Source organism: Grosmannia clavigera, assembly GCF_000143105.1.
Source record: "Grosmannia clavigera kw1407 unplaced genomic scaffold GCSC_132, whole genome shotgun sequence".
Lineage (NCBI taxonomy): Eukaryota > Fungi > Ascomycota > Sordariomycetes > Ophiostomatales > Ophiostomataceae > Leptographium > Leptographium clavigerum.
In genome coordinates, this window is record NW_014040810.1 from 346,945 (window position 1) to 370,288 (window position 23,344).

The 23,344-nt window shown below is 55.2% G+C and overlaps 8 protein-coding genes across 8 annotated transcripts; 4 read left to right on the forward strand and 4 right to left on the reverse strand.

Moving 5' to 3' along the window:
• Positions 1–45: 45 nt before the first annotated feature.
• On the reverse strand, positions 46–1,863 carry CMQ_5213 (PA domain containing protein; the record flags this gene model as incomplete). The annotated part of the gene is made up of 2 exons (XM_014318958.1): positions 46–130; positions 188–1,863. 2 exons carry the CDS (start codon positions 1,861–1,863, stop codon positions 46–48), a joined length of 1,761 nt encoding a protein of 586 aa, XP_014174433.1.
• A 1,374-nt stretch (positions 1,864–3,237) lies between these two features.
• CMQ_5282 (cytochrome c oxidase subunit) lies at positions 3,238–3,831 on the forward strand (the record flags this gene model as incomplete). Its single annotated transcript, XM_014319027.1, has 4 exons — positions 3,238–3,373; positions 3,445–3,469; positions 3,563–3,730; positions 3,786–3,831. 4 exons carry the CDS (start codon positions 3,238–3,240, stop codon positions 3,829–3,831), a joined length of 375 nt encoding a protein of 124 aa, XP_014174502.1.
• A 594-nt stretch (positions 3,832–4,425) lies between these two features.
• CMQ_5136 (uncharacterized protein) lies at positions 4,426–6,112 on the reverse strand (the record flags this gene model as incomplete). Its single annotated transcript, XM_014318881.1, has 4 exons — positions 4,426–4,485; positions 4,652–5,724; positions 5,792–5,944; positions 6,007–6,112. The coding sequence occupies 4 exons, from the start codon at positions 6,110–6,112 to the stop codon at positions 4,426–4,428; spliced, it is 1,392 nt and encodes a 463-aa protein (XP_014174356.1).
• A 4,304-nt stretch (positions 6,113–10,416) lies between these two features.
• Positions 10,417–10,973, forward strand: CMQ_5359 (uncharacterized protein; the record flags this gene model as incomplete). Its single annotated transcript, XM_014319104.1, has 4 exons — positions 10,417–10,434; positions 10,504–10,634; positions 10,714–10,737; positions 10,898–10,973. 4 exons carry the CDS (start codon positions 10,417–10,419, stop codon positions 10,971–10,973), a joined length of 249 nt encoding a protein of 82 aa, XP_014174579.1.
• Positions 10,974–12,689: 1,716 nt separating this feature from the next.
• On the forward strand, positions 12,690–13,805 carry CMQ_5208 (uncharacterized protein; the record flags this gene model as incomplete). The annotated part of the gene is made up of 2 exons (XM_014318953.1): positions 12,690–12,816; positions 12,868–13,805. 2 exons carry the CDS (start codon positions 12,690–12,692, stop codon positions 13,803–13,805), a joined length of 1,065 nt encoding a protein of 354 aa, XP_014174428.1.
• Positions 13,806–15,683: 1,878 nt separating this feature from the next.
• Positions 15,684–16,663, reverse strand: CMQ_5376 (mating type protein 1-2-1; the record flags this gene model as incomplete). Its single annotated transcript, XM_014319121.1, has 3 exons — positions 15,684–15,991; positions 16,056–16,396; positions 16,455–16,663. The coding sequence occupies 3 exons, from the start codon at positions 16,661–16,663 to the stop codon at positions 15,684–15,686; spliced, it is 858 nt and encodes a 285-aa protein (XP_014174596.1).
• Positions 16,664–17,336: 673 nt separating this feature from the next.
• CMQ_5309 (uncharacterized protein) lies at positions 17,337–18,932 on the forward strand (the record flags this gene model as incomplete). Its single annotated transcript, XM_014319054.1, has 1 exon — positions 17,337–18,932. One exon carries the CDS (start codon positions 17,337–17,339, stop codon positions 18,930–18,932), a length of 1,596 nt encoding a protein of 531 aa, XP_014174529.1.
• Positions 18,933–19,959: 1,027 nt separating this feature from the next.
• Positions 19,960–23,237, reverse strand: CMQ_5197 (cytoskeleton assembly control protein; the record flags this gene model as incomplete). The annotated part of the gene is made up of 4 exons (XM_014318942.1): positions 19,960–22,430; positions 22,492–22,964; positions 23,018–23,158; positions 23,215–23,237. The coding sequence occupies 4 exons, from the start codon at positions 23,235–23,237 to the stop codon at positions 19,960–19,962; spliced, it is 3,108 nt and encodes a 1,035-aa protein (XP_014174417.1).
• Positions 23,238–23,344: the final 107 nt, after the last annotated feature.

The following is a 23,344-nucleotide window of genomic DNA, read 5'->3' on the forward strand; positions in this document are numbered from 1 at the left end:
GTGCAGAGACAGACCTGCGATTCTCCTGTCGACACAGCAGAGCGTCTAGGCCGCGTCGCCTGAAGATGCCCGCACAATGTCGCCCTTGCAGATCGGACACGTGCGCCGTCTCGTCGTGAGCCAGGGGATGCTGTTTGTGTTAGTGAGAAACGTGGCAACAAGCAACGTCGTAAGAACGGAAACATACATGCAGCTCGCGTGGAACTCGTGGCCGCAGGGAAGGCTCATGATGCGGTCACCAGCGACATAGTCCTCCAGACACACGACGCACTCCGACTGGACGTAGCGCGACGGTGGTGGCAGCGGCACCGCCACCGCCACCAGGACACGGCGCTCGTCGCCAGGCACTCCTGTCGTCGTTCGCGAGCGCGGCCGCTGAAGCAATGGTGTCGTCACCGTCGGGTGCATGCTGTTCAGCGTCGGCGACGACGGCCGCGATGGATTCGGACTCGCCACCTCAGACCCAACCGGCAGCATCATCGGGCTCGGCGGTGCTGCTCCAGGCGGCCGGTAGATGTGCACCGGCAGCTGGTCCACAAGCGCCTTGGGTGCACGCCATGCTCGATGACGACAGTGCGTCCGCAGGAAGAGAAGCACGCATGTGATCGTCATGATCGCCAGCAGAGGGCTTGCCACTAGCACCAGCAGCGTGTCGATCAGCGGCAGGCCTCCACGCGCTGGTGCAATCGTCACAAGCAGCTGTCGTCCACTGCTGCTTCTGCTGTCAGCTGCCCCGATCAACTCGGCCTGCTTGGCCACCCGCATCCGCGCAGCCAACGCGGTCGTCCCCTCGTCGCTGTCCTTCTCGGCCTCGTCTGTGGGCACATACTCGGCAAGCACCCACTCGCGCCGCTCTCCACCTTCTGTCTGCTGTGGCGTCGGTGTGCCTGTCTTCGTCCCAGCACCCTCTCCTGCTGCCGCTGCCGCCACCGCTCTTGTTGCTGCTGCCGCTGCTGCTGCCAAATCGCTCTCGCGGACTGCATCCACTGCCAGCGCCGTCAGCAAGTGCGCTGTAGTGTGTGCTGTGAACACGGATGGAATCAGCACGTCTGACGTGTCGCCGCTTGCGAACATCTGGATCAACGGCCCGCCCTTGCGGTCATCGCCCACAATCACGGCAACTGCTCCCCGTCGCTGGGCCCACATCACTTTGGCCAAGAAGCCGCAGCCACCCCGCCTAAGGAGCACGATCTTCCCCGCAATCTCGGCGCCCTCCTGTAGCGACTGGATGTCGCCGTGACGAGACCCGCCCTCATTGCCATTGTTCTTGTTGGCCGCTTTTGCCTTGGGCACCGTCGTTGACTTGGCCGCTTGCGCTACCGCAATGCCCGTGGCTGCGGCTTCAGGCGTCGTGTCCACTGCAGCCGCCGCTGCTACTGCCGCCACCGTTCGGCTTTTCTTGTCGCCGCTGGCCTTTTTACGGCGGGACTTGGGCGGTTGTCCGTAGTAATGGCCCGTGGCAAAGTCCTCCAAGTAGTTGTCCGAGCCATCGTCGAGGTCCGTCTTGGTCGGCAGGATGGGCGCCCCGTCTGCTGCACGCCGGCTGTCCCATCCTGGCACATCGCTGCAACCAAGCTCGCCCTGCGGCTCCACACCGTCCTCGCCAAAGCCTGCACCGATCCAGAGCACGGCACTCAGGCCGATTTCCGGTAGCTCAGGCCCGAACGCTGCAGGCCGGGCCGGGAAGAAGGTGCTATTGTCTTCGGTCAAAGAAATGGCCGCATTGGGAGGGAATAGTCGGAAAGCTGGCACCGCAACGAGCGGTTTGGGAGGAGGCTGTGGCAGAGTCACGGCTTGCACTATCACGAAGACAACCACCGTGAGAGGTGCCAGCACACACAGAGCACGAGCAAGGAAGAACATTGTGGTGGAGAAGACGGGAAATATAAGTTGAACAAGCTGTTTGGCAATGTAGGGCTGTATTGTATGTATGCAGAGTTGGAGGTAGGAAGGATATTCAGAATTGGTTGGCTGTGTCGATCGTTCGGTCGGGATAAAGGTGAATAAGTATTTGAGGACAACCTGCTAGCTGTGAATGAAGAGTATGTCAGCTCTAGGAGTTCTCACGCCGGATACACAGCCTTCGTCCTATCTGTCTTTCTCCAGGAGAGACGAGGGGCAGAGGGAAGAAGGGAGAGAGCGCAGGGAATCGGGAATCGGAGGAAAGACGGGAGCCAAGAAGTCTCGGGCGAAAACGAGACAGACTCTGTGCTCAAGCGAGTGTGGGCATGTGGCTCACGAGCAGCGTTTAGCGAGGCAGTACTGCAGTAGCAGCATGTGCACAACCGCCTAATAAAGACACTTCACATAGAGGGGTGCGGGACACGAGAAGCGAGAGAGCGTGGGAGGGTAGAGGAGATGCAGCCGATCGGAGAACAAAAAGACAAATACAGGGTATGCGCATACGGGTACACTGAATCAGGCCAGGAGAAGGGTAGGAGGATGCGGGTGTCACACAGCCGCGATGAGGTCGGAATGTGCAACAGTTGCACGAAATGATCACGAGCGAATTGCAGCGCCGCCGCTAGATTGCCCACTGTATGCTGTAGCCGGAGTCGCTGACCGAGAGAAGCACGAGAAAGAAAGCGGAAGCGGACGGAAGTAGGAACAGACAGTGGCGAGAGAACACAGGTGATGTAGACGGTTGCCTCCTCGGCCAGTGGCCGCGATGGCGGATGCGGGTTCGAGACAGGAGGGCCGATCAGGGCTGGGAGAGGTGGCAGGAAGAGCAGGGGAAAGCAAGAAAAGAAGAGTGCAGGGAAAAAGAGGTGATGCGATGGAGGGACTACAGATCGTATCGACTGTCATGTGGCCATGGCTACTTTGGTTGGCTCGATCGATGGCGCCTGCTGTTTCCGTATGTTGCTGTTGCAGCGTCTGCCAACGGCCCGTTTAGGCTTAGGTGGCGAGCTAGACTGCAGGCGGACGCACGCAAGCGAGGAGAGCAGGAGGGGAAGCCATCCGTCAGCTGTGTGGCTGGCGCATCACGTGGCCGTGTAGTGGCCGGCAACGGACCGGATGGGCGTTGCCGGCTGCATGGTTTTTCCGCTTTCCGCTGCCGTCATGGCCTGATTTGTGAGTCGGGGCTTTTCTGTCTTTTGCGGGAAAAGCTTCTCATCTCCCGTCAGCCGACTGCGTTCTCGTGCATCCCCTACTCGATACACCTCGACAACCCAACTCGTTGCCATTGCCATCGACCGGCTCCCGACCCCACTCCGTCATTTTTCATACGTCACCATGTTCCGCACTGCCTTTGCCCGCCGTGCTGCGCCAGCCGCACGCCGCCTTTACTCGACCCCCGTCGGCGCCTCGGGCGAGACCGCGTTCGTCCGCGAGCGCCGCGCCGTCAAGGAGCACGCCGGTGCCTCTGCTGGTGCGTTCCCGTCTCCATCCCTGCCCCCGTCTGCTGTCCAATCGCAATGCCAATGCTGACCCCTGCCTCAGAGCTCTGGCGCAAGATCTCCATCTAGTAAGCCGTTCCGTCACCCCTCCTGCAGCCGAGCAAGATGCAATTCCGCCGAGACAATCTCTTTGAGCGATTGTTTTTCTAACAGCACTGCAGCGGCACCATCCCCTGCCTCATTGGCGCCGGCATCAACGCCTACTTCCTGTGGAACGACCACTGGAACCACTGGAACCACATGCCCCCTCTGGAGGAGCGCACCGAGTACTCGTACCAGAACATCCGCACCCGGAACTTCCCCTGGGGTGACGGCGACAAGACCATCTTGTAAGTTGGCCCCTCTTTCCGCCCACCAATCGTTTGCTAACCCGTCCGATTGCAGCTGGAACCCCCAGGTCAACTACCACAACAAGGACAAGCTCGCTTAAGCTCGTCGCTTGTCGTGCTGATTCGTAACAGCCGTGATTGGCTAGAGCGCCGGTATGCTGGGAGGTGCGGTGTAGCATTGGATTCGCAGAGTTTTGTTTCTTTTGGTTGGGTGCACTGCAGAGATAGTTGCGTCAAGCCAGGGCAATCAAACACGTATCGTTCTTACTTTCTCGCCAATGGCGGCATCCCATCCGTCCTTTGGCTCGGGGATGTCATCCCGCTGCATTTTGGGTGCAGTCGCTACAATTGCAGTCAATCTTGCGCTGTTCTGTGACATGTCCTCCGAACAGCCCGCTTAGATTTCTCTGTCACGCTATTGGACAGCTCAAACATCGCTGGTTGCGTCCTGCTCCATACCTACGGAGTACCTACTAGCTAACACCTAATCAGAGACAGAGGACAAGGACAGAGGATAGGTATCTGAATTACGTCGAGGTGCGAGGGATTATCACGAAATAATAACACAAACGCATTAAGTTGAGAACAATATTTCGATACTTGGGGTACGGAGTACTGTGATCACATTTCCAAGCTAATGACCCTCAAGACAAATCCTCACCCCATCAACAATGTACTCGTCGTCCGTCCACAGCTCAACACTTCTGATGCTTCCCGCTGCTCTTCTTGCTGTGGCTCTTGCTGTGGCTCTTGCTCTGAGCACGAGGTCGATTGGCTCGAGTGCTACTGCGGATTAAGTTCACCAAAAAAGCCAGTGCACCAACCGGCGCCCGTTACTTTCTCTTCCCGTCGTCGCACCCCTGCTTTCTGTTAGTTGCAACGCCGACGCCAAAGGACTCAGAAGGAAGACTAACTTCGTACCTGACGAGCGGATTGCCCGTCCACGGGATAGGGGGCATTGCCACGACGACGGGTGTGTCTGGCAGATTGGCGCTCACTGTGGTCCCTCGTGGGAGAGCGGCCACGCGCAATCGCAGGTCCCGTGATACGACCCCCAGTAGGGCCTGTAAGAGAGCCCGGAGAACTCGAAGGTGTCCACTCGCCCTCCCAGCCGGTCGAAGAGCCAGACGCGTCCTCGTCGTAGCCATTTGCAGAGAAAGAAGTCCGCAGGGGCGAGTGGGTCAGCTGATCTCTGGCCTGGCGCATCGGCGGGCTCTGAGGCTGCGGGAGGCGCTGGATGCGAAGCATCTGCTGGTGGCGCAAGTTTGCAGTGGGGCCGGGGAACACCCTCTCAACCGGCACAGGAACATACGCCGGACTGGCATACACTTCGTCCACCGATGGGATTGGCACATCGGCCGTCACCGTCTGGATGCGCCAGCTCCGCCTGGCCGTTTCGGGTGTCAGCGACTCTCGCTTAACATCACCGTCGTCCGAGTCGGAACTGTCGCCCGAGTTGATCGAATACTCTGCGTCGCCATCATCGCTGAAGCCATGACGAGAGTAGCCAGGAAGGCCGCCGCGGCTACCGGTGGGACGGCTATTGCTTGACGACATACTGGCCAAGCTCTCCATTGCGTCTAACTCTTCCTGGCTGTTCACAATTCTGCCCAGCCAGTTATCATTGTAGACCCTACCGACAAGCGTGGGATCACGCAGAGTATTGATCCGGCGGGTCGACCTAGCCAGATGCGACAGCACTTCCGTGTCCGAAAGCTCTGCCAGGGGAGGGCCAGAAGTGGTAGCTGCCACGTTCTGGCGGATGTCGATAGGCTTCGTCTGCTGCGTCACTCCATGGCCGTCCGTGTCTGTGGCCTGCTGCGTGCCAGCGTTCATGTTCAGGGACTGCATGGCAGCTGGAATGGCAATCTCGTCCATGAGGCTGGGGCTTTGCGACGCCAAAAGCCTGGGCGAAGCAGGCTGGGTCAGAGATGTCTCTTGGTGCCAGAATATGTAGTGCATCAGGGGCGCAGAAGCACCAGCTCGGTCGGTAACTTCTCGTGATATTCACATCAGCAGTGATTCTCTTCACTATGTCGCTGGCACTACTGCGCTTCTTACCATGAATGGCGCCAGAATGCATCTCGGGCCAAGGCTTTGTCGAGCGCATATTGATTTCTGCCACCTGAGCTCTATGGAGCGTGTCTTTGAGACCAAGCGAAAGCACGGTGTCCCTGGACAGAACCAGTGGCGGGCAAGCGGGATCGTCCATGACTGCATACATCAGCTTGAGGTCAAAGGTCACCCTTCTGTCCTATCTGTCGGCTTGTTCATACCTCGGCGAAGGTTTTCAATCTGCTCGTAAGCAGACGCAGGGGCGCTCTCCTCTGCAGTCCTAGATCCGGGATCAAGATGCACAAAATTGATAAGATAACCCAACATATTGGATGTGTTTGTCAAAGCAAGGAATACAATTGTCTTTCTAGGAGATGAGGTGGGTTAGAACGACAAAGCCTTCTGACAATTTCTGACAACTCGCACACTTCTTGGAACAAACAACGGACAAGGAACACCAAACACGTGGAACATAATGGGCACTTTGTACAGAAATAGCTCCTTTCAGGGAAGACAAGGTGTAAAATGGGAACTCACAAGCTGTTGTTTGGGTCTGGAAGGACAACTGATTGTGATCCGAGTAGGCAAGCGGGAACAGGATAGTTGGTTGGACGAAAGGATGAGAGGATGAGAAAGAGAGGGGAATATTTCCTGGACGACTTGACGACAGAGTAAGGCAGGACAACATAATTTATAGACGAAAGCAGTCCTATCATTTTGCTCAAGGTTGGGAAGAGTGTCGCTCCCAGCTGTGGAGACAGTCAAAGATCAGGAGGCCGGTCCAAAAAGTCGAGTTGCACAGCGTTGCACGCGATAGTCATGAGGTAAGAGACATGCAGAAGCTATCACATATTGCAATTAAAGGCTTCGTTTGAAAAGTCAGAGTACTGTGATCATTTATGGTACACGGAAGCCGGCTGGCCTTGGCACACACGGTACCCCTTTCTTTTCTTTTCCGGTAGTACTCAGCACTTAGAGGATCAATCAGGTAGCACACACGCCCAAATAGAGCAAAACATACTTTCCGAGGAGCGTCGGGATTCACTGAAGGTTAGTGTGTAGCGGAAGCAGCAATAACTTACTGTATTTGCCTTTTACCAGGCCTTCATGGCGCTTCTGCACAGAGATGAAAGCCGAGCAGGTTTTCCAAAGAGCTGATGGCAGCAGAGATAAGGCATTGCCAACCCCCTGCACATGTAACGAAGCACACGCCCGTGAGAAGAAGTCGTGTCACTGTTAGCACGGAGTAGTGTTCCAGGGGAAAAAAAGGAAAAAAAAAGGCGCCCGACACAGCAGTGCCATTGGAGGGAAATGCGATGCGGCATAGGAGAGCAAGGCCGACAAACAGGATAATTGTGGTGGCACGGCTGATGCTCTACCCAAAGTTCAACAAGATCGGTATCAGGTAAACAAGACGTGGGAAAAAGTGAGACGATAGGGCAACTGTAGCCGCTCGGCCAGACACTGAATTGTATGGACCAGAGGAAAGAGCGGCATCTCACCCTTCCAATATGATTTGTAGATATTCTATTGTAAGCTTGCCTCAATCTGCAGTGCGACTTTGTCTTACTTCAGTGCCGTCTGAGTATGAGGGGATGGCTGCTTCAGAGAGGGGAAAACAGGCACGGTGAAAGGGACAGGCGAAGAGCAGCGTAGTAACCCCACCGATCAGAGGAAGGGGCGAACTAATAAGTGGAATGGAAGGCGAGGAAGGTGGGACTTGCGGCCCGTTCCTGCCAAAACCAACTCTATTCCACGACTCCATCTCACGATACAGAACAGATGCTGAGATAGTGTGAACTCTATTCATTTGCACCCAGAATCTAGAGGCGCCTGGGTAGGCAACAGGCCACGATGTGTCGTGGGGCAACCAGCAAATGAGTTTCATCTCGCCCAGGCCAGCAGGTGCACTGCAACACGACAACCTAGTGAAAAAGAGAGAACTGACAGCTCTGACTCTCAGATTCCACTACGACATAATCGGCACCACACACCCAATCTATTTTCTGCATTGCACCCCTGCCAGCGCCTACTCCGTATTTTACTCAGAGGCCTGCAATACATAGTAGGAGAAAATATGGACGTAGCGTTTTATTGGACGCTACACCAGCGCAAATCGGAAAGAAAGAGAAACATAAATGTCTTGCTTCTGTGGGCTGCAATTGCGTGTGACAGCAGCGGCCTCCCCTGGTCGCCCCACTTTGCTGAGCACTCGCTGGAGGACAGGATAGCAGGGCTCGACGTTATCCGCCTACCCCTCAACAAAAAGGCTGCAGATGTCCAAACCGAACGGACGGCCGTCCTGTCACGGCACGAAAAAGAAAGAAAAAATCTGCGCTTGGGCTAAGTCATGGGCAAACACACTTGGTGAGCTCGTGCTTTAGACTGTGTTATTGGTCTGCTTGCAGAAGTGCTCTTCTTTTTACCCGAGGGCAGAAGCGGCAGGAAGGATGAAGATTAGCCGTAGGTTGCACCGTGGAGGCATTCGGTGACTGGGGGAAGAACACACCGGCCTGCTTGTGCTCCGATCTCTGCCCTGGACACACCCGTGGCTGCGGGTAGGCGAAACGTGCTGGGTGTGACATTGCCGACAGACGATGACGAAAACCAAGAATACCAAACCATGGGTTGAGAGAGTCTTGGTGAGCCTAGGACTCTCGCTTCTGCCAGCATGGCCCACCTCTGTACTCTCTCGCATGGGGGGCTTGCGGCTGACCTATCATCAACAAGGGTGCACACACGCTGACACGTCACCGACCAACAGTGGACGGTGTAGATGCAACCCTCCCTCAGAGGACGACCTGTGGCTCTGTCACCTGTGTTCTTTGACACTGTGCCATCCTTTCGCTCTACCGCTTTGAGGATTTCTCTTGCGCAAGTGCACGCGAACCCTGAGTTTTGATCCTTTTCGACCCCATTTACATACAGATCCAGCTATCGGCGGCGTCTTTCCACCCGCCATTCCTCTGTAGGCCTGGTGCCTCTGCTTTTGAGGCCATCGGCAACTGTTCCGGGAAGCCCCTGTCTGTCTCGGACAGCTGGCTGCCTTGACCACAACTCTTATCCACACTGTGCCCAAGGCTGCATGACGGTGGCTCCAGATTACACTGCTGAACCGCGGAAGTGAAATGCAGCCGGTCGTTTACATCATGGCTGGCTGGCTGGCTGGCTGGCTGGCCTCATCAGGTTGGTTCGACTTTCCTCCTCTCCTACGTGGCCATGGACAACACGGGGAGCCACTTCCGAGGCCTGCTTGAAATCCCTGCTATCACCCTCCGCCGCCTCTATCTCGCCATCTTCGGCCTTCTCTCATCTTCTTCGTCTGCAAGCCCCCCAATAATGACTGTCTTTTGACTCAGCCACCTGCTTGCTCCCGTGCCGATATCGTGGTCATTCCCGTGTTGCGACGAATGTGCAATTGTCCGCAGCACTCCCCTGGCTTTCAGGTGTCTTTTTCCATCGCGTTATCCGGCTGCTGCCCTGTTTTCCTGCCGGTTCCTTCTCATCCCTCCCCTCGCTTCCACCAACCGGATCATATGTGTCGCACGACTTCTCCTACCATTAGGAGGGTGAGACAGAATCAAATGACCGTGTATGGCAATTGGTAGCCCAGTCTCATAGCCAAATCTCCCAGACTGCCGCTTCTACGGCCCTTGAGGGGCCCCACGGTGAGAATATTGCCCTGCCCAACCAAGCGGCCAGTTTTCGTTTCAGGCCCTGCAATGCCTTCTACACGGTGACACCACAAGCGATTTCGACAATGACGCCTCTGGGGAAAGAGGGAAGGGGGGCATGAATCGTCCGTACATTGGAGAGACGAAAACTGCGTCGCAGATGACAAGATCCGGCAATGCCGCACTGTTCTGCTCAGTCGTAGCGAGGCAGGTCGCTTTGCTCTTTCTACAACCCACATTTGCGGACACCTTTGGGAGTCAGAGATACGCTAGACCACTCGGCCATACCAAGGGATCGTAGCTAGATGAACGGGCGTGGTCGTCATATCTCTCCCGGTCTTCTCAGCCTTTGGCTCCTCCTCCGTTTTAGGTCTTCTGCGTGCTACCTGTGTCCCATGCAGGTCTGATCAATGGTCGACGTGGTGGTTTACTGGTGTCTCGAATGGTCTTGGTTGGTCATTTGGTGGGGGTGTGGCTGCTATCATAGGGCCTGTATCTGCAATGGCCAATGGATGTGCCATGGGCTACCTGGACAACTAAATCCTTATGCATCTCTCCATATCAGGAAAAGGGAGTTCTGGCCGGTAGCCCGTCCGACTAATAGGCAAAATCTTTATGAAAATGAAGGGTGTGAACAGAGAGACGAGAGTGTCCATCGGAAAAACAGAGACGGAGCAAAACACACGTATGGCTGTCCACCAGCCGCTCGAGAGCTACTCCATCATCAAACGAACTCGTAATATTTCTGGCCGGCTCTGTTCCGTTTGATCAAACGGGTGACGGGAGGCAGAGACCCTCCCCCCATCTCTTCTCATTTCTCGTCTTTCTCGTTTCTTGTATTTCTACTTCTTGTTTTCTCACTATCTTTCCTTTCTCAGTCCGAAATTCACTCCTCATCCTCTTTCTCATCCGCCCTGTCTATCCAGACCAACACCCTGAACAGAAAGCTTGCACACCATGTGCCGTTTCACGCAGGTATGGCCTTGGGTGCCTGTCCTCTTCTCCCATTACCCCCTGCCATAATTCTTACAGCGATAAAAACAGACCGTCTACAGCTGCGACCACGAGCGCCTCGTGTACCACTGGATGTGCGACAACCTTCGCATCTCCGGTCGTCGCTGCGTGAGCCATGCCAGCGACATCGAGGCCAAGTTTGTTGCTTTCCACGTCGTTAGGTGAGTCTTCTTGGAAGGCCTTGGCCTGTCTGGCTTGCAGCGCTGAAATTCCCCATCTGTATCATACCTGTGCTGACAGCTACCTGAAGGCCCGATCCCTGTCGTAAGTCCGGCCTTGTCGCCTTTCCCATCCGGCCTCTGGCCACCGTTGGGTCTCGTTTCCAAACGACGACGACTACTTCCGTCCTTTGATATCCTCTAACTGTAATAAAAACAGCGAGCTGTCGGCCTTTCAAGTGGCCTTCTTGGATGTCCCATGTTAGGACTAATGGCAAGGTCATAGGCTGCCATGGTTGGAAGGAGGACAGCGGCAGCGTCCCTCCGGACAAGTGTGTCTAGTGTGTCTAGACTAAGACGAGACAAGGGGCTTTCCGGTCTGCGGAAGAAATTCTGAAGGAAACGAGCCTCTGTAATTTTAGCAACAGAAACAATAACCACAGACAATGCACATGTTCTATGTGCATATTCCAACATCTACTGCGCATCATATCACACTCTGGCAGTCTGATATCACTTCGTGCGTATGCTTTCTCTGTAAACACTAGAAAAAGCAGGGAATAACGGGCCTGTACGAGAGGGGGAGACCGTCCGTCTATCCAAGATCGGCCAGGGAACGAAAACATGAGCATGTGCACGAACCTACTGGTGTGTCCCTTTGTCCCTATGAAAGTCGGCTCTTTCATGCTCGTTCAGCTCGGGGAGACACATAGTCCATGCAAAGGTCCGTCTCTCGGGTCGTACAAACGGGTAGTAAGTTAGGCTGAGGTGGCTTCGACGATGATTAGGAAACGCAGGGGAAGCAAGGAGAAAGAGCGAAGAAAACAAGCAGAGAACTGGATGGAGCTCTGTCCCTTTTCCATGATCGTCTACGTAAGAATTCTGGCAGTACTCGCATTTTGCAGACACCCAACGCTTCGCCTTCGTCCTCTCCTCGATTCTTTCGTCTCGGGCCGTCATTTCTTGGTCTGCTGTGACTAATTATCTGTCACGTCGTACATGTTGCCACCAAATAATCACTTGGAAGGCAATCCTTGGATGAAGTTATTTTGGTGCTGTAAATTAATATTATTCCTGATTTAAAATTCATGGAACATTCTAACACTGAAAATACAGGAGGGGGATCATTGCCCACTCTCTGTCGGCCCCTCTGTCTTCTCCCTCTCTCCCAGCGGCAATCTGATGTCGGCCAATCAGCCTTCTCACACCTCTCTGATTTCCAAATCCAACCACCATCTTTTACCACTGTGTTGTTCGTCTGAAGCCTTAATTGTTGTCCACGAGACATGTAAAAGTCAACATTAGAATCGCTTTGAAATTTTATATCTTTATTATTACCTTCTGCCGTGTCTCGGGTGCGTTTGTGTTATTTTCGGTCTTGTGATGCAAGCTATCAGCCCCACAGGACTTCGTTTGCTTCGTTTGCTTCATTCCCTCGTTTGAAGCCTGCAGGCTGAACGACAGCAACACCCCATTCGTCTTTTCCTCTTTCCTTATCTCTTTTATGAAAAGACCGAATCCCGACGAGGCAAAGGCGTTTCTGCTCACATAATCTGATTGTGGTTGTCGCTGGCCCAAGTATTTAATGCGAGCCAGTCCCGTCTTCCCTGGAGATTCTTTTCTCCCTTCTCCAACACCTTCTCTTCCTTCAAAGCCTCATCTTCTTCCCAATCTCCTCCTACTTCCGGTACCTAGGAACTCTCACCTGGAAACCTACTTTACCTTGACTCAAGCGCAACTTTTGTCTCTACTTCTCCCACTCAAACACTTGTCAGCTCTCTCGGCTGTGATTCGTCGTGTCTTCTTAGTGAGTACGCTACCATCTCTGTGCTGTCTATCTTCGTCCCCAATTTCTGGTGATTGTTTGCAAGTGACCAAGGTTGTTGTGCTAGCATTTATTTCCTTCCCATTCTCTTCGATGCAATCAAAGTCCGACAACTCATAGGATATATCCTACAAATCAGATACCCAATTACTTCGAAGCCATCGGGCACTGTTACCCAAAACTGCTCGATTCAACGTCTCGCCGCTATCGTCATCGATAATCTACAGCTCGCCATGGATAACCTTCCTGTCACGTCGGGAGAGGAGAAGATTGCTACAACGCCTTGCTCGACCACCGATTCTGGAGTAACCCTCAACGAGGGACAAGCCCTGGCTCAGACCGGTGGTGAGGCTGCTCAAGGTGACTTTCCCCACCTCTTGCTTCCGTCAAGAGCTGTGAACTAACGCCAAGCCAAAGAAGTGCCTACCGAAAGCGGCACCTACTCGGAAGTCACGACAACCCAGCCTGCACCTATGAATATGCCTGTGGACTCTGCTCCGGCACCGGTTGATACCGGGGGCTCTGAGGCATTCTCGTCCCTTCCTGCCAACACTGGTCAGCCCCCGTCTACACACTTCACGAATCCGATGCTTTTCTCGGCTCGAGAGGTAGTCGCCAGGCTGAGGGCCAGATCCCATGGCAAACCTCGGCATTTTTCCCGCCCGAGGGTGCGCCGTCGGAGCCGTGGACAACAGGGCATGCAACCAGTGTCTAGACCTGATTCTCAGCCTTCGCCTGTGCAGGTTCCCTTTCCAAACGTGGGTTACTTTGTCGGGGCCATGCCCAACAGTACTCCGGCTTTCCAATATCCCGGCGGAATGGCAGTAGTGGCTCGTCCGTGGACTCATGCATATGCGCCATATAACGGCTTTCAGCTGGGGGCACAGTTTGGAACATTCGGTGGCGGCTATCCGCTGCAACTTCGCCTAATGCCCCAGATGGAAAGCCTGATGAGAATGCACAACAGCGAAGGTGCCGAGAATCTTCAAAGACTAAACGACAAGACTCATTCGCTGAATACACAGATTGCTTTTGAGAATGCTCGAGCCTTTGAAAAAAAAGTCGAGCGTGAGAAGCAGGAGAGCCTTCGGAACCGGCCTCAGAACCTTGTTGTCAATGGCAGTCGAGGGTGGGAGTCTTATTACCGCAATCAATTAGAGGGCAATGCGCTGGTGAGCGACTATGGCATGGCGCCTGCTTTCACACCTGAAAACGCTTATTCCAACAGCAATATGGAGCAAGACTTGGAGGCTACCGAGTCGGAAGACGAAAAAAGTGTCACGGGAGATGACCATCTGACGTCGGAGACTCCTGTTGCTTTGCGCAGATGCAATTCTTGTGAATTTTAGATGCCTCACTGCGAATATCTGTGGAACAGGCAACTCTGCAACAGCGGATGTATCAAGTGCTGTTTCTTACTTGACCTGGCCTTTGGACAATAAGAGTTGGATATTGCACAGTGGTGATGGGGAGGAAGAGACGGAAACAGTACGGGTGCTTCTCAGGTCGAATTAGTTTGTTCCCTCGACGAAGTTGCTCTTTGTTGCTTTCAACTTTCCTTTGCTCCCTCCTTTCCCATCTTTCGCCAGTTTTTATGATATTTTTGTTGTTTGATTTGTGTCGAGGTGCTGTTTCTTTGCTCACTTGCTGGATCTTCTTATTTCACTGGTCGCCTGGTACAGTTTCAAGCACGAGTCATTTTGTATCTTACAGTCTTTACCTATATTTTCTTTGTGACAGCCCCCCTCCTCCTCCTCCTCCTCCGAAAAAAAAAATCTCCAACATTGTACAATAAGAGAGACGCGAAGCGTGAAAACTTACAAAAACGCAGTTACCTCGGAATATAGCTGGGACGTAGATATAAGTTGTGTTGTTATCCATCTGTCAAGGCCACCTCTGTGACCTCTTCGTTTTCTCAACATCCAGTCTTTGCGCACGCAAAATACTCTGAGGTCAGGCACATTCGTAGTGCCACAAACTTCCAAATCAGCAATCGCCTCTCCTCTGAGCCGGAAGTAAGTAAAGATAACACAAACATATACGACTTTCCTTTTATTTCAGCGGGTGTCTCAAAAAGGGGCAAGGACAGGAGGAGTGAGGGGCGCTTAGCAGACTGATCAGTAGTAGGCTGAGTGTCAGTTTTTTTCACGGAGAAGACGATGAAAATGACGATTAGAACTCAATTTTGGAAGAATAAATATAGGGCACAATCACCGACGATAACAGTCGCGCCTCGTTCAGCTGCAGTGGATCTGAGCTTGGAATAGCAGCACTGAGATTGCCAATCTAGAAGCGAGCTGTCTCGTCTTTTACGACGTCTTCTGAAGGCAAGGGCTAAGATAAAAAGCCGTGTGTAGGAAGCGGATGAGAGCAATGGCAAGGCATTTTTTGAGGGGGTTATGTCAGGTAAATTTTGGCTACATCATCCCCCCGAGCCTATCTAAGTAAAACAAAAGCTTGCCGATTTTTTTTCGGATGTTGTCGTGTTTTCAAATGTTTTTGCGTTTTTATGTCGTTTTTGTTGCTCGTCGCAAGAGTTGATCCATGGCCGATTTCCCTCTCGAGCCGATCAGCAGCCTCACCGGCTGGGAACTACTTAAAAAAGTTCCTCCTTCCTGACCATGGAACCTCTAGATGATATACGAGATTTCCCCATTTGTTGCCCAGTGCCTTTTCCGTTCCCCTACTCCGTGTACATGATGTGATGGATATTGCAAAGCAAATGGCAAAGGAAACTGAAAAGAATGTGGGGTGACAATGATCCTTCACCAACCACCATCTTCTGCATCAGTACATGTTGGTGCGCGAGCAAGGATATGTCAGAAATTCATGTGTCGTAGAGTTCGTTCTCTGGAGGGACAGGATTTTGTCAGCGACGGTGCTTGCAGTGGGAAGGATCAGTAGTGGGGAGGCTCGGCATATTGAGAACTGACAAGCCGCTGATCTGCAGTAGCAGTCATTGCTGACTGACAAGGTCGTATTGAAAGATGGTAGTCAGGCGTTGCGACAGGTGCCAATAATAAATAGGAGCATGAGAAAAAGGGGCATTTCTTGCAACATATTCTTCTGATATCTACAGTCAAAGGTCAAACAAAGAGGTCTGAGGAAGCAGGTATGAAAGAATTTTTTTTTTGGAGAGCTTACATGCATCAGGCGAGAAATCTGCTCAGGTGGCATTGAAGTTCAAGATGACTTCAAGACGCTTTCAGACTCTAGCCGACAAGGCCCTAAGTCTCGGCTTCGTCGCCAGTGGAGGCACTGGATCCAGGCGACATGGAAAATTCGATGCTGGGTGCTGCAATCGGGCCAGCGGTATTGCCTGTGTTTTGCTCAACTGGAACTGAGTTCGTGCCATCGACATTGTAGACCCCGTGATTACCGCGGGCCCGGCGGCGGATCTCAGACGACCTACGAGGGTTGTATCTGTAGTCAGGATGAAGCCTCTCAACCTGACGCTTGATCTCAATGGCCATGGTGTGATAGTGCATACGCACGTCGTCAGACTCGGCGTTCCACTGACGCCCAAGGATGACGGCTGCAGTAGTCAGAATTGAAGCTGGTAGAAAAAGATGTGCGTTCAGAACAAGGCGAGTGCATACATATTTCGTTGTTGGAAAGTTCCGGATCAGACTTCTTAACAGCCTTGTGATGATCCTTGCGATACAGAATGTACGCATTGGGTGGGCGCGGTATCCTCACTGTTCCATTGCGGCCGGTGCGTTGAGCGTTACTTTGGGCGACTGGAGTTTCGGTCTGTCCATTGTTGAAAGAGTAATTAGACGACCCCAGAGGATAGCCAGAAGGGATCCAGACGTCCAGCTCCCCAGCATGAGAGATCAGATTTTCGGGGTGGAAAAAGCTGGTACGGCCCAGGAAGTAGCGATCAGGATGCATGCCGCTTCCGTCAATCACATACTTCACCATTGTGTCTCCAATGGCGCTGAAAAAAAAATATGAGAATAGATACTTAACAGGAAGGTTGGAAAATATCAATTTACCTGGCAAAGTGATGAGCAATGAACTGCTTGCCACCATCATCGAGAACGCGGAAAGTAGGTCCTGAGATCCCAATTACATCGCGTCCGGGCATCAGCTGGATGGCAAGGCTCTCCCAAAACTGGGTGAGAATGACGGGATCGATCGCCGTGTTGACGATGCTCCCGTTCATGCTGATGTTGAAAATTGCCGAGAATTGGACAGGATCCATGGCTGATGCACTAAAATGGACGCCTGAGTAGAATGAAGAAGGAAAGGCGAGATCCTCTCGCGATGGCAAGAACGAGAACTGCGGAGAAAGAAATCCTTATCAGGACGGTTTTGGTAGAGCGCGGAGATTTCTTTGTCAAAAGATTTGGTTGGAACAGAAGATGGGAGGAGGGGAAAACGCCAGGGATGTTGGGCTATTTAAGGGATGGTCGAGAAGAATACTTTTATTCTGAACTGAATTTACTCATGTGTTTTTATTGACACATCTTCCGGAATATTGACAGCTTTAACCCGGTAGCATTATCTTATTGAAAACAGTGAGCTCTATTGACCGAACTGGCAGAAGACCCACTCCAATCGAACGAGTCATGGTATGTGTGATCATAAGAGAATAGGTAAATAAGCCTGAAAAAATGGGAGCTTTGAAATATACGGCCCGATTTCCGTCGGCGTGGCATATCTCAGAATAATCTGAAAATCCCGACTTTGTGTGGTGATTTTTGTAAACCATATCATCAATGATAAGGTCACTTCATGAACTTCACATTTGAAACAATAATCGCAATCGGCTGTATGCGTCTGTGTCGTTGATTCTGTGCGAAGTCAGCAGACGTGGAAGAGCAAGTTACTTGACGTCAAATAAGAGAAGAAGTTGTATACCACTTAACGCCGCTATGGATGCTTCACCGCTTCATGCTTATCTGGAGGAGCAGGGATTTTCCCTCCTCGAAGATCAGATGGGCAAGCTCAGCCTGATCAAGTACGACGAGGCCATGGCACCGGTGACAGTATCGAGCATCCCCGAGCTCGCCTTTGACGGCGGCTCTGGCGAGAAAGCGAAGCGCAACCGGGTCAAGACGGTCGGGGCGTTGACGCAAAACACGTCCTTCCAAGCCTTCAAGGAAGTCAACAAGGAGAACATTGCGGCGGCGGCCAAGGGCTTTGCCGAGAAGGAGGAGGAGGTGGGCGGGCGACAGGGCAGCAGCTCGGGGTCTGGCTCTGGCTCGACGTACGGCAATGAGGAGGCGGCGGCCGGTCTCTACGCCGAGCACGAGTTGCTGGCGGCTGTATTTGAGCACGGGCTCGTGCTTGACGAGACCATGGCCGTGGACAAGAAGCGACTCGTGCAGAAGCTGTATTCACGGGCGTACGAGATGCTCATCGGCGGGCAGTTTCCCGTCGTCACCGGTGTGGACGGGTTCTCACGCACGATCCGGAACAATCCGATGGCGGCGGCGGCGCAGCTGTTCTCGCGCTCGGCTGGCTTTCAGTTTGACGTTCTCGTGGTCGACCGGCACGACCGGCTCAAGCAGCACGTCCTCTGCGCCGTCGACCAGGACGGCCAGGACCAGACATTTGTGCTCTCGGGCCCGGAGACGGCCCATCTCACGGCCCAGGCCAGAGCGGTTGCCGGTCCGCTGAGCGTGGCACCAAAGACAAAGAATGGCAGCGGCAGTGGCATTCGCAAGACGCCCACATACACACAGCAGATGGCTTACCAGACCAGCCTTGACGCCGGCCAATTCCACGTCTTTAGCAGCCAGCCGTCGATGCAGAGCAGCAGCCGCAATGACGAAGCAGCTGCCGCTCCCACAGACAGCATCATCACTATGGAGTCGGATGGCATGGCCTGGCTGCACGAAATGGACATGGCCCAGGCCAGACAGGCCGCCTTGCAGCCGCAGTCGCACAGCGAGGCCGGTGAGTCTTCAGGCAACGTGTCGGAGGCCACGACAGTCCTTGCGGCCGCTGGCGAAGTCGATGCCTGGATGCACGGCCACCAGGCTGAAGCAGACGCAGACGCAGAGGTGAGAGACTACCTCGAGCACGACAGCAGCGTCGGTCTCAGCGCCCCGGACGGCCTACACTTTGTCGACCTGCTGCAGGAGCAGGGCAGCGCCAGCTCGCTTGGCAAGCATGGCCGTGATGGTGAGCAGCAGATCGAGCAGGTGGAAAACACGGCTGGGGACGAGTCGCCCTCAAAGCGCTGCCGTCTGTACGACGACCTCCACTATCTGATGGGCGCCATGCAGCAGGACGAAGTCAGCCTGCGCGAACAGCTGGCACGCGGCCAGCGGCCCGCCGTCTTTGCCGACATCTACCGCAGCCAGGCAGCAGCTGCGATGGAGGGCAGTGGCCAGACAGCACAGCGTGGCCTGGCCGGCTACGACTTTGACGTCGAGGGCGAGGACGTGCTGGCGGATATTTTCGGCGACAGCAGCGTGACGGCCGACACGGACATGCAGTTCATGCAGTGGCCGAGCAACTAGGACGAGTGGGACAGGAAACGCAGTCGAAGCAGAGGAGCATCGGAAGGAGGACAGGACAAGGACAGTACATGGACAGGACTTGGAGTTGAGGCATATTGAAGGACGGTCGAGGAGGAAGGAGGGTCGATTGGCGGCATACGAGTATCATCGTGGCTTCACATCGCGGACAGACTGCAGCTCAATCAGTTACGTGCATCATCGTACTAGATCTCCGTCGTCTTTGCAGCACAGAAACACATAAATCACAAATACAGCACAGCAACATCCACTCTGTCGTCGCAATAAGCTTTTTTCTGGGCCACCAGACCTCCACCTCGTAGCAGACGCGGAAAATGGATCGCCAATGTAGAAAACGACTGAGCTGCCAATCGTGTCCAGGCGTGTGCTCCCCTTGTCTGGACGTGCCATGTGTTGCTCCATCGGCATCCATCGTTTCGATGCCAACATTCCCCTTTCCTCAGTCCTGTCTTACCTCTCTGCTTTCACCTGGAAGAAGTGGCTGGAACGGACCCGCGTTTCCCCGCACCACGCCACTGAACTTGCTCAGCGGCCCACTTTACAGAGGCCTCGTGCCTTGGAGGCGAGCGACAATGCTAATTGCCAAGGCAACTGCTGAGACATGGCAGGCAGCAATGGCAAGCGAGGAAGGTGGGGCTCGAATGGCAGGAAGTGACAAGGTGATGGCTGCCAACGCTCAACGGCCCAACGTCCAACGTCCAACGTCCAACGTCAACCCCTCCTTCCCGATCCGGAGCCTTTCTGCGCTGTCCTGAGCCACGAATCAGGTCACGAGCCACACGACACAACACATCATCACCATCACCATCACCATCACATCCTCACTTTGACGCCGTATATACAACTCGACTACTCGTAAAAGGAAAAAAAAAGAAAGAAATCAGACGGTCTACGGCGGGTTGATCTCGGTACCACGTCTTGACACGTCGCATCCGCCACCCATCCCATCGCTGCCACTCAACTCTGACCACACTTTGGCTTCACCCACGATCTCGCTCGTCCACACCCCTCACTCTTCCTGGTACGAGATCTTGCGCATCTCGCCCAGCCGGCTGCGCGCTGCCGACAGTGCGTTTTCCAGCTGCAAGATCTCCACCTGCTGCTCCATCTCGCGCACCTTGAACTCGTGCGCCCCCAGCTTGGAGTAGTCGACCGCGTCCTCGGCCGACGGCCGCAGCAGCGCCTGCACCTGCCGCACGAGCGCCCGGCACGCCGCCCCAACCGCCTTGCTGGCCGTCTCCAGACCCTCCTGCGTTCGGCTGGCGATTCCGCCGACCGCCCGCACGCGGCTCGCTGCCACCAGCTGCGCCGTGCTCGCTGCCACATCGTTGGACGCCACAATCAGCTGCTCCGGGCTGTTGCGTCCCGACAGCACACCGTCCGCCGTCTCGATCAGCGTGTTCGTCGCTGCCGCCACTGCCTTGGCCGCCGAGATCAGCCCTTCTGTCCACCGATTGTTCTTCTTGTAAAACGCCGTCCGCGACGATGCTCCCCTGCCTGCCTGTACAATGTCGTTCTGCGCCGCCGTCGCTGCCCGCACCAACTCCGCCACCGCCGATGTCACTGCCGCTGCCGCGTCCAGGATCGCCTCGTGCACCTTGACCTCGTATGCCGCAAACGGGTCCCGCGGCTTGTTTCGCAGAGCCACCAGTCGTGCCGCCGCTGCCTCCACCGCCTTCATCGCCTTGGCCAGCTCCTGCTCCACAATCTCGCCCGGGTCGCCGCTCTTGCCCAGTGTAAAGCCCCGTGGCAGCACGTCCACCAGCTTGTTCAGCGACTGCAGCGCCAGCTGCACATCGTTGTTGCCGTTGATCACAACGTCCGTCTTCTGCAGCGCGTCCAGTCCGTCCAGCCGCCAGCTCTGCAGGTTGCGGAAGAATCGTGCCGTCGCCTGTGCCGAGAACCGTGCTGCGTTCACCAGCTTGTCGTCGTCTGCTGTCCTTCGCGCGATCCCCTTCACGCTCGGCACAATGTCGGCCACCGCGCTCGCCAACGTCGAGATGTTCTTCGGCAGTTCTGCCAGTGCTGTCGGCGCCGTGTTCGCCCCGTCTGCAATGTAGTTGTTGAACGACGTGGCGCATTCCATCGCTGCTGACGACGCCTTTTCCACCTGCGACAGCAGATACGGCGGCATTGCCGACGGGTTGCCTGCGTGCAGCGTCGAGTCGAGCTCGTACAGCGAGTCGTCCACCCGCGTTGCTGCTGCGTCCAACACGGCGTCCACCAGATCGTCCAGCTTGCCGACTACCAGCGAGTCGATCTCCACGTCCGCTGACTGGCCCTCCTTCAGCACCTCCAGCTCCTCCAGCGCCTGGTCCATGCCCGCCTTGTACACGGCCAGCTCGTCTTCCTTGTCTCGCAGCTCCCGCTCCAGGTCCGACGACCCGTTGCGAGCCTGGCCTCGCGCCTCTTCCAGTGCCTGCGTCTTCAGCCGCAATGCCTCCTCCAGGTCGGCCAGCTCGCGGTGGTACTTGGACACCATCGTCGACAGCTCGTTGCCCTTGGCCTTTTCCAGGTTGTCCGCCCGGTCCTGTGCCATCCGCAGCTCCCGCTTCAGCCGCTCTGTGTCGTCCTTGCTCGAGCCCTTGACCCGGTCGCGGTCGTGCAGCGCCCGGTCGCGCTCGCGGATCATGTCGGCCAGCTCCAGGTTCTTCGTCTTCAGCTCCCGCTCCAGCTTCTCACGCCGGTCCACCGCCTCCTGCGCCGACGCCGCCTTTAGCTGCACCTGCTTGAATTTCTGCAGCAGGTCCAGGTGCTCGTGCCGCAGCTGTGCGTACAGCTTCGCCAGTGCCTCGTACTTGGACCGCCACGTGTTCACCTGCTCCTGCAGCGCCTTAATCTGGTCGTCCTTGGCTCCATGCTGCCGCCCCGCATTCACCTGCTGCTGCTGCAGCTCGTTCTCCAGCGCCTTGACCCGCGCGTCGTACTGCTGCAACAGCAGCTGGTCTTGCTCGTACTGTGCCCGCGCGTTTAGGTTCTCACGCTGCAAGTCCGCCAGCTGGCCCTGCGTCTGCCACTGTGCTTGTTGTGCCGCCAGCGCCTCCTGCTCGCGCCGCTGTTGTGCCGCCAGGTCGCGCTGCTGCTGCTCAAACTCTTGTTGTGCCCGCATCGCCGCCTGCTGTTGCATCAGCGCCTGCTGCGCTGCCCTCTCCTCCAGCACCCGCTGCTGGTCTGCGAACTCCTGGTTCTGCCGTTCCAGCTCCGTCTTCCAAAACTCTGACATGTCATCCGGCTCGTCTGACTTTGGTGCCTGCGCCGGCGACGGTGCCCGCTCGATCTCTTGCTTTGGTCGCGCCGGAAGCGCCGGTGCACTGCCCTCGTCTGCCAGCAGGTTCGGCGGGTCGGCCGGAAGCTTCGGAATCGTGATCAGCGACGTCAGGTACCGGAGGTTCGAGCATTCGTAGTAAAACTTGACGAGACGGTAATGTTCGGCGTCGTAGCGTTCGCGCAGCGGCTGAAGAGCCTCGTCATCTCCCGTCGCTAGAGCGCAATCCAACGTCAGCCTCTGTACCACGTCTGTCCTCGATGCAGCTGCACCTACTCTGATGCATCGCCCGAAGCATGCTTGTCACAAACTTGTACAGCCCATAGCTTTCTTGCACAAGCGGCACCAGTGCCGAGATGCGGCATTCATTGCCTGTCGCCCGCAGGTGGGCAAAGATGAGCTTCTGGAACGTGTCGATCTTGTCTTGTAGAGACATGAGATCCGAGATGACCTCGTAGCCCTCGTTCGGATCGTTAATCAGCTTCAGAGAGAGGTACTCCTCGTATTCAAATGTCCCGTTGAAGTTGGGGTGCTCGTGGTGGAAGGCGAGCTTTGCCAGGAGGTACCGCACGTACTCGTAGATCAGAGGCCCGTATCCGCGCATACCCTCGGCCCCGCGGCTCAAAGACTCGATCCACGACCGGTTCGCCATCGCCTCCTTCAGCGTGATTGGGTGGCCCTCTTGCAGCACCTTGTGTACCGTGATGAGCGCCTTGAATGTCTGCACTTCGTCGGCCATGACCGGTTGGCTGCCTCGGTAAATCAGCTGTCAGGACTGGCATTGTCGGGCCGCACTACTCACACTTTCATCCCCGACCAAAACGCGATGGATGACTTGTTGTCCCATGTGTAGACGATGCAGCTGCGGACATGCTTGCGTTTGGGAGCTGTCTCGTCCGAGTTGGTCGCCTTTTGGATGTTGACAGCGAGCTCCCGGTCCGACCTAGGCAAAGAAGGTGTCAGCTGTGCATTGACAACGAGCGCCGGGGACCGGCATACTTTGCATGGCCTTGGGTCGTCATGATGGCGGTGGTGTACGGTTTGCGGATGATCCGGAGAGCTACTGCTCCAGCTGCTGAGGAAAGGAGGGATGGCTGAGGACAGCAGGGAGGGGTCAACCAGATTGGCC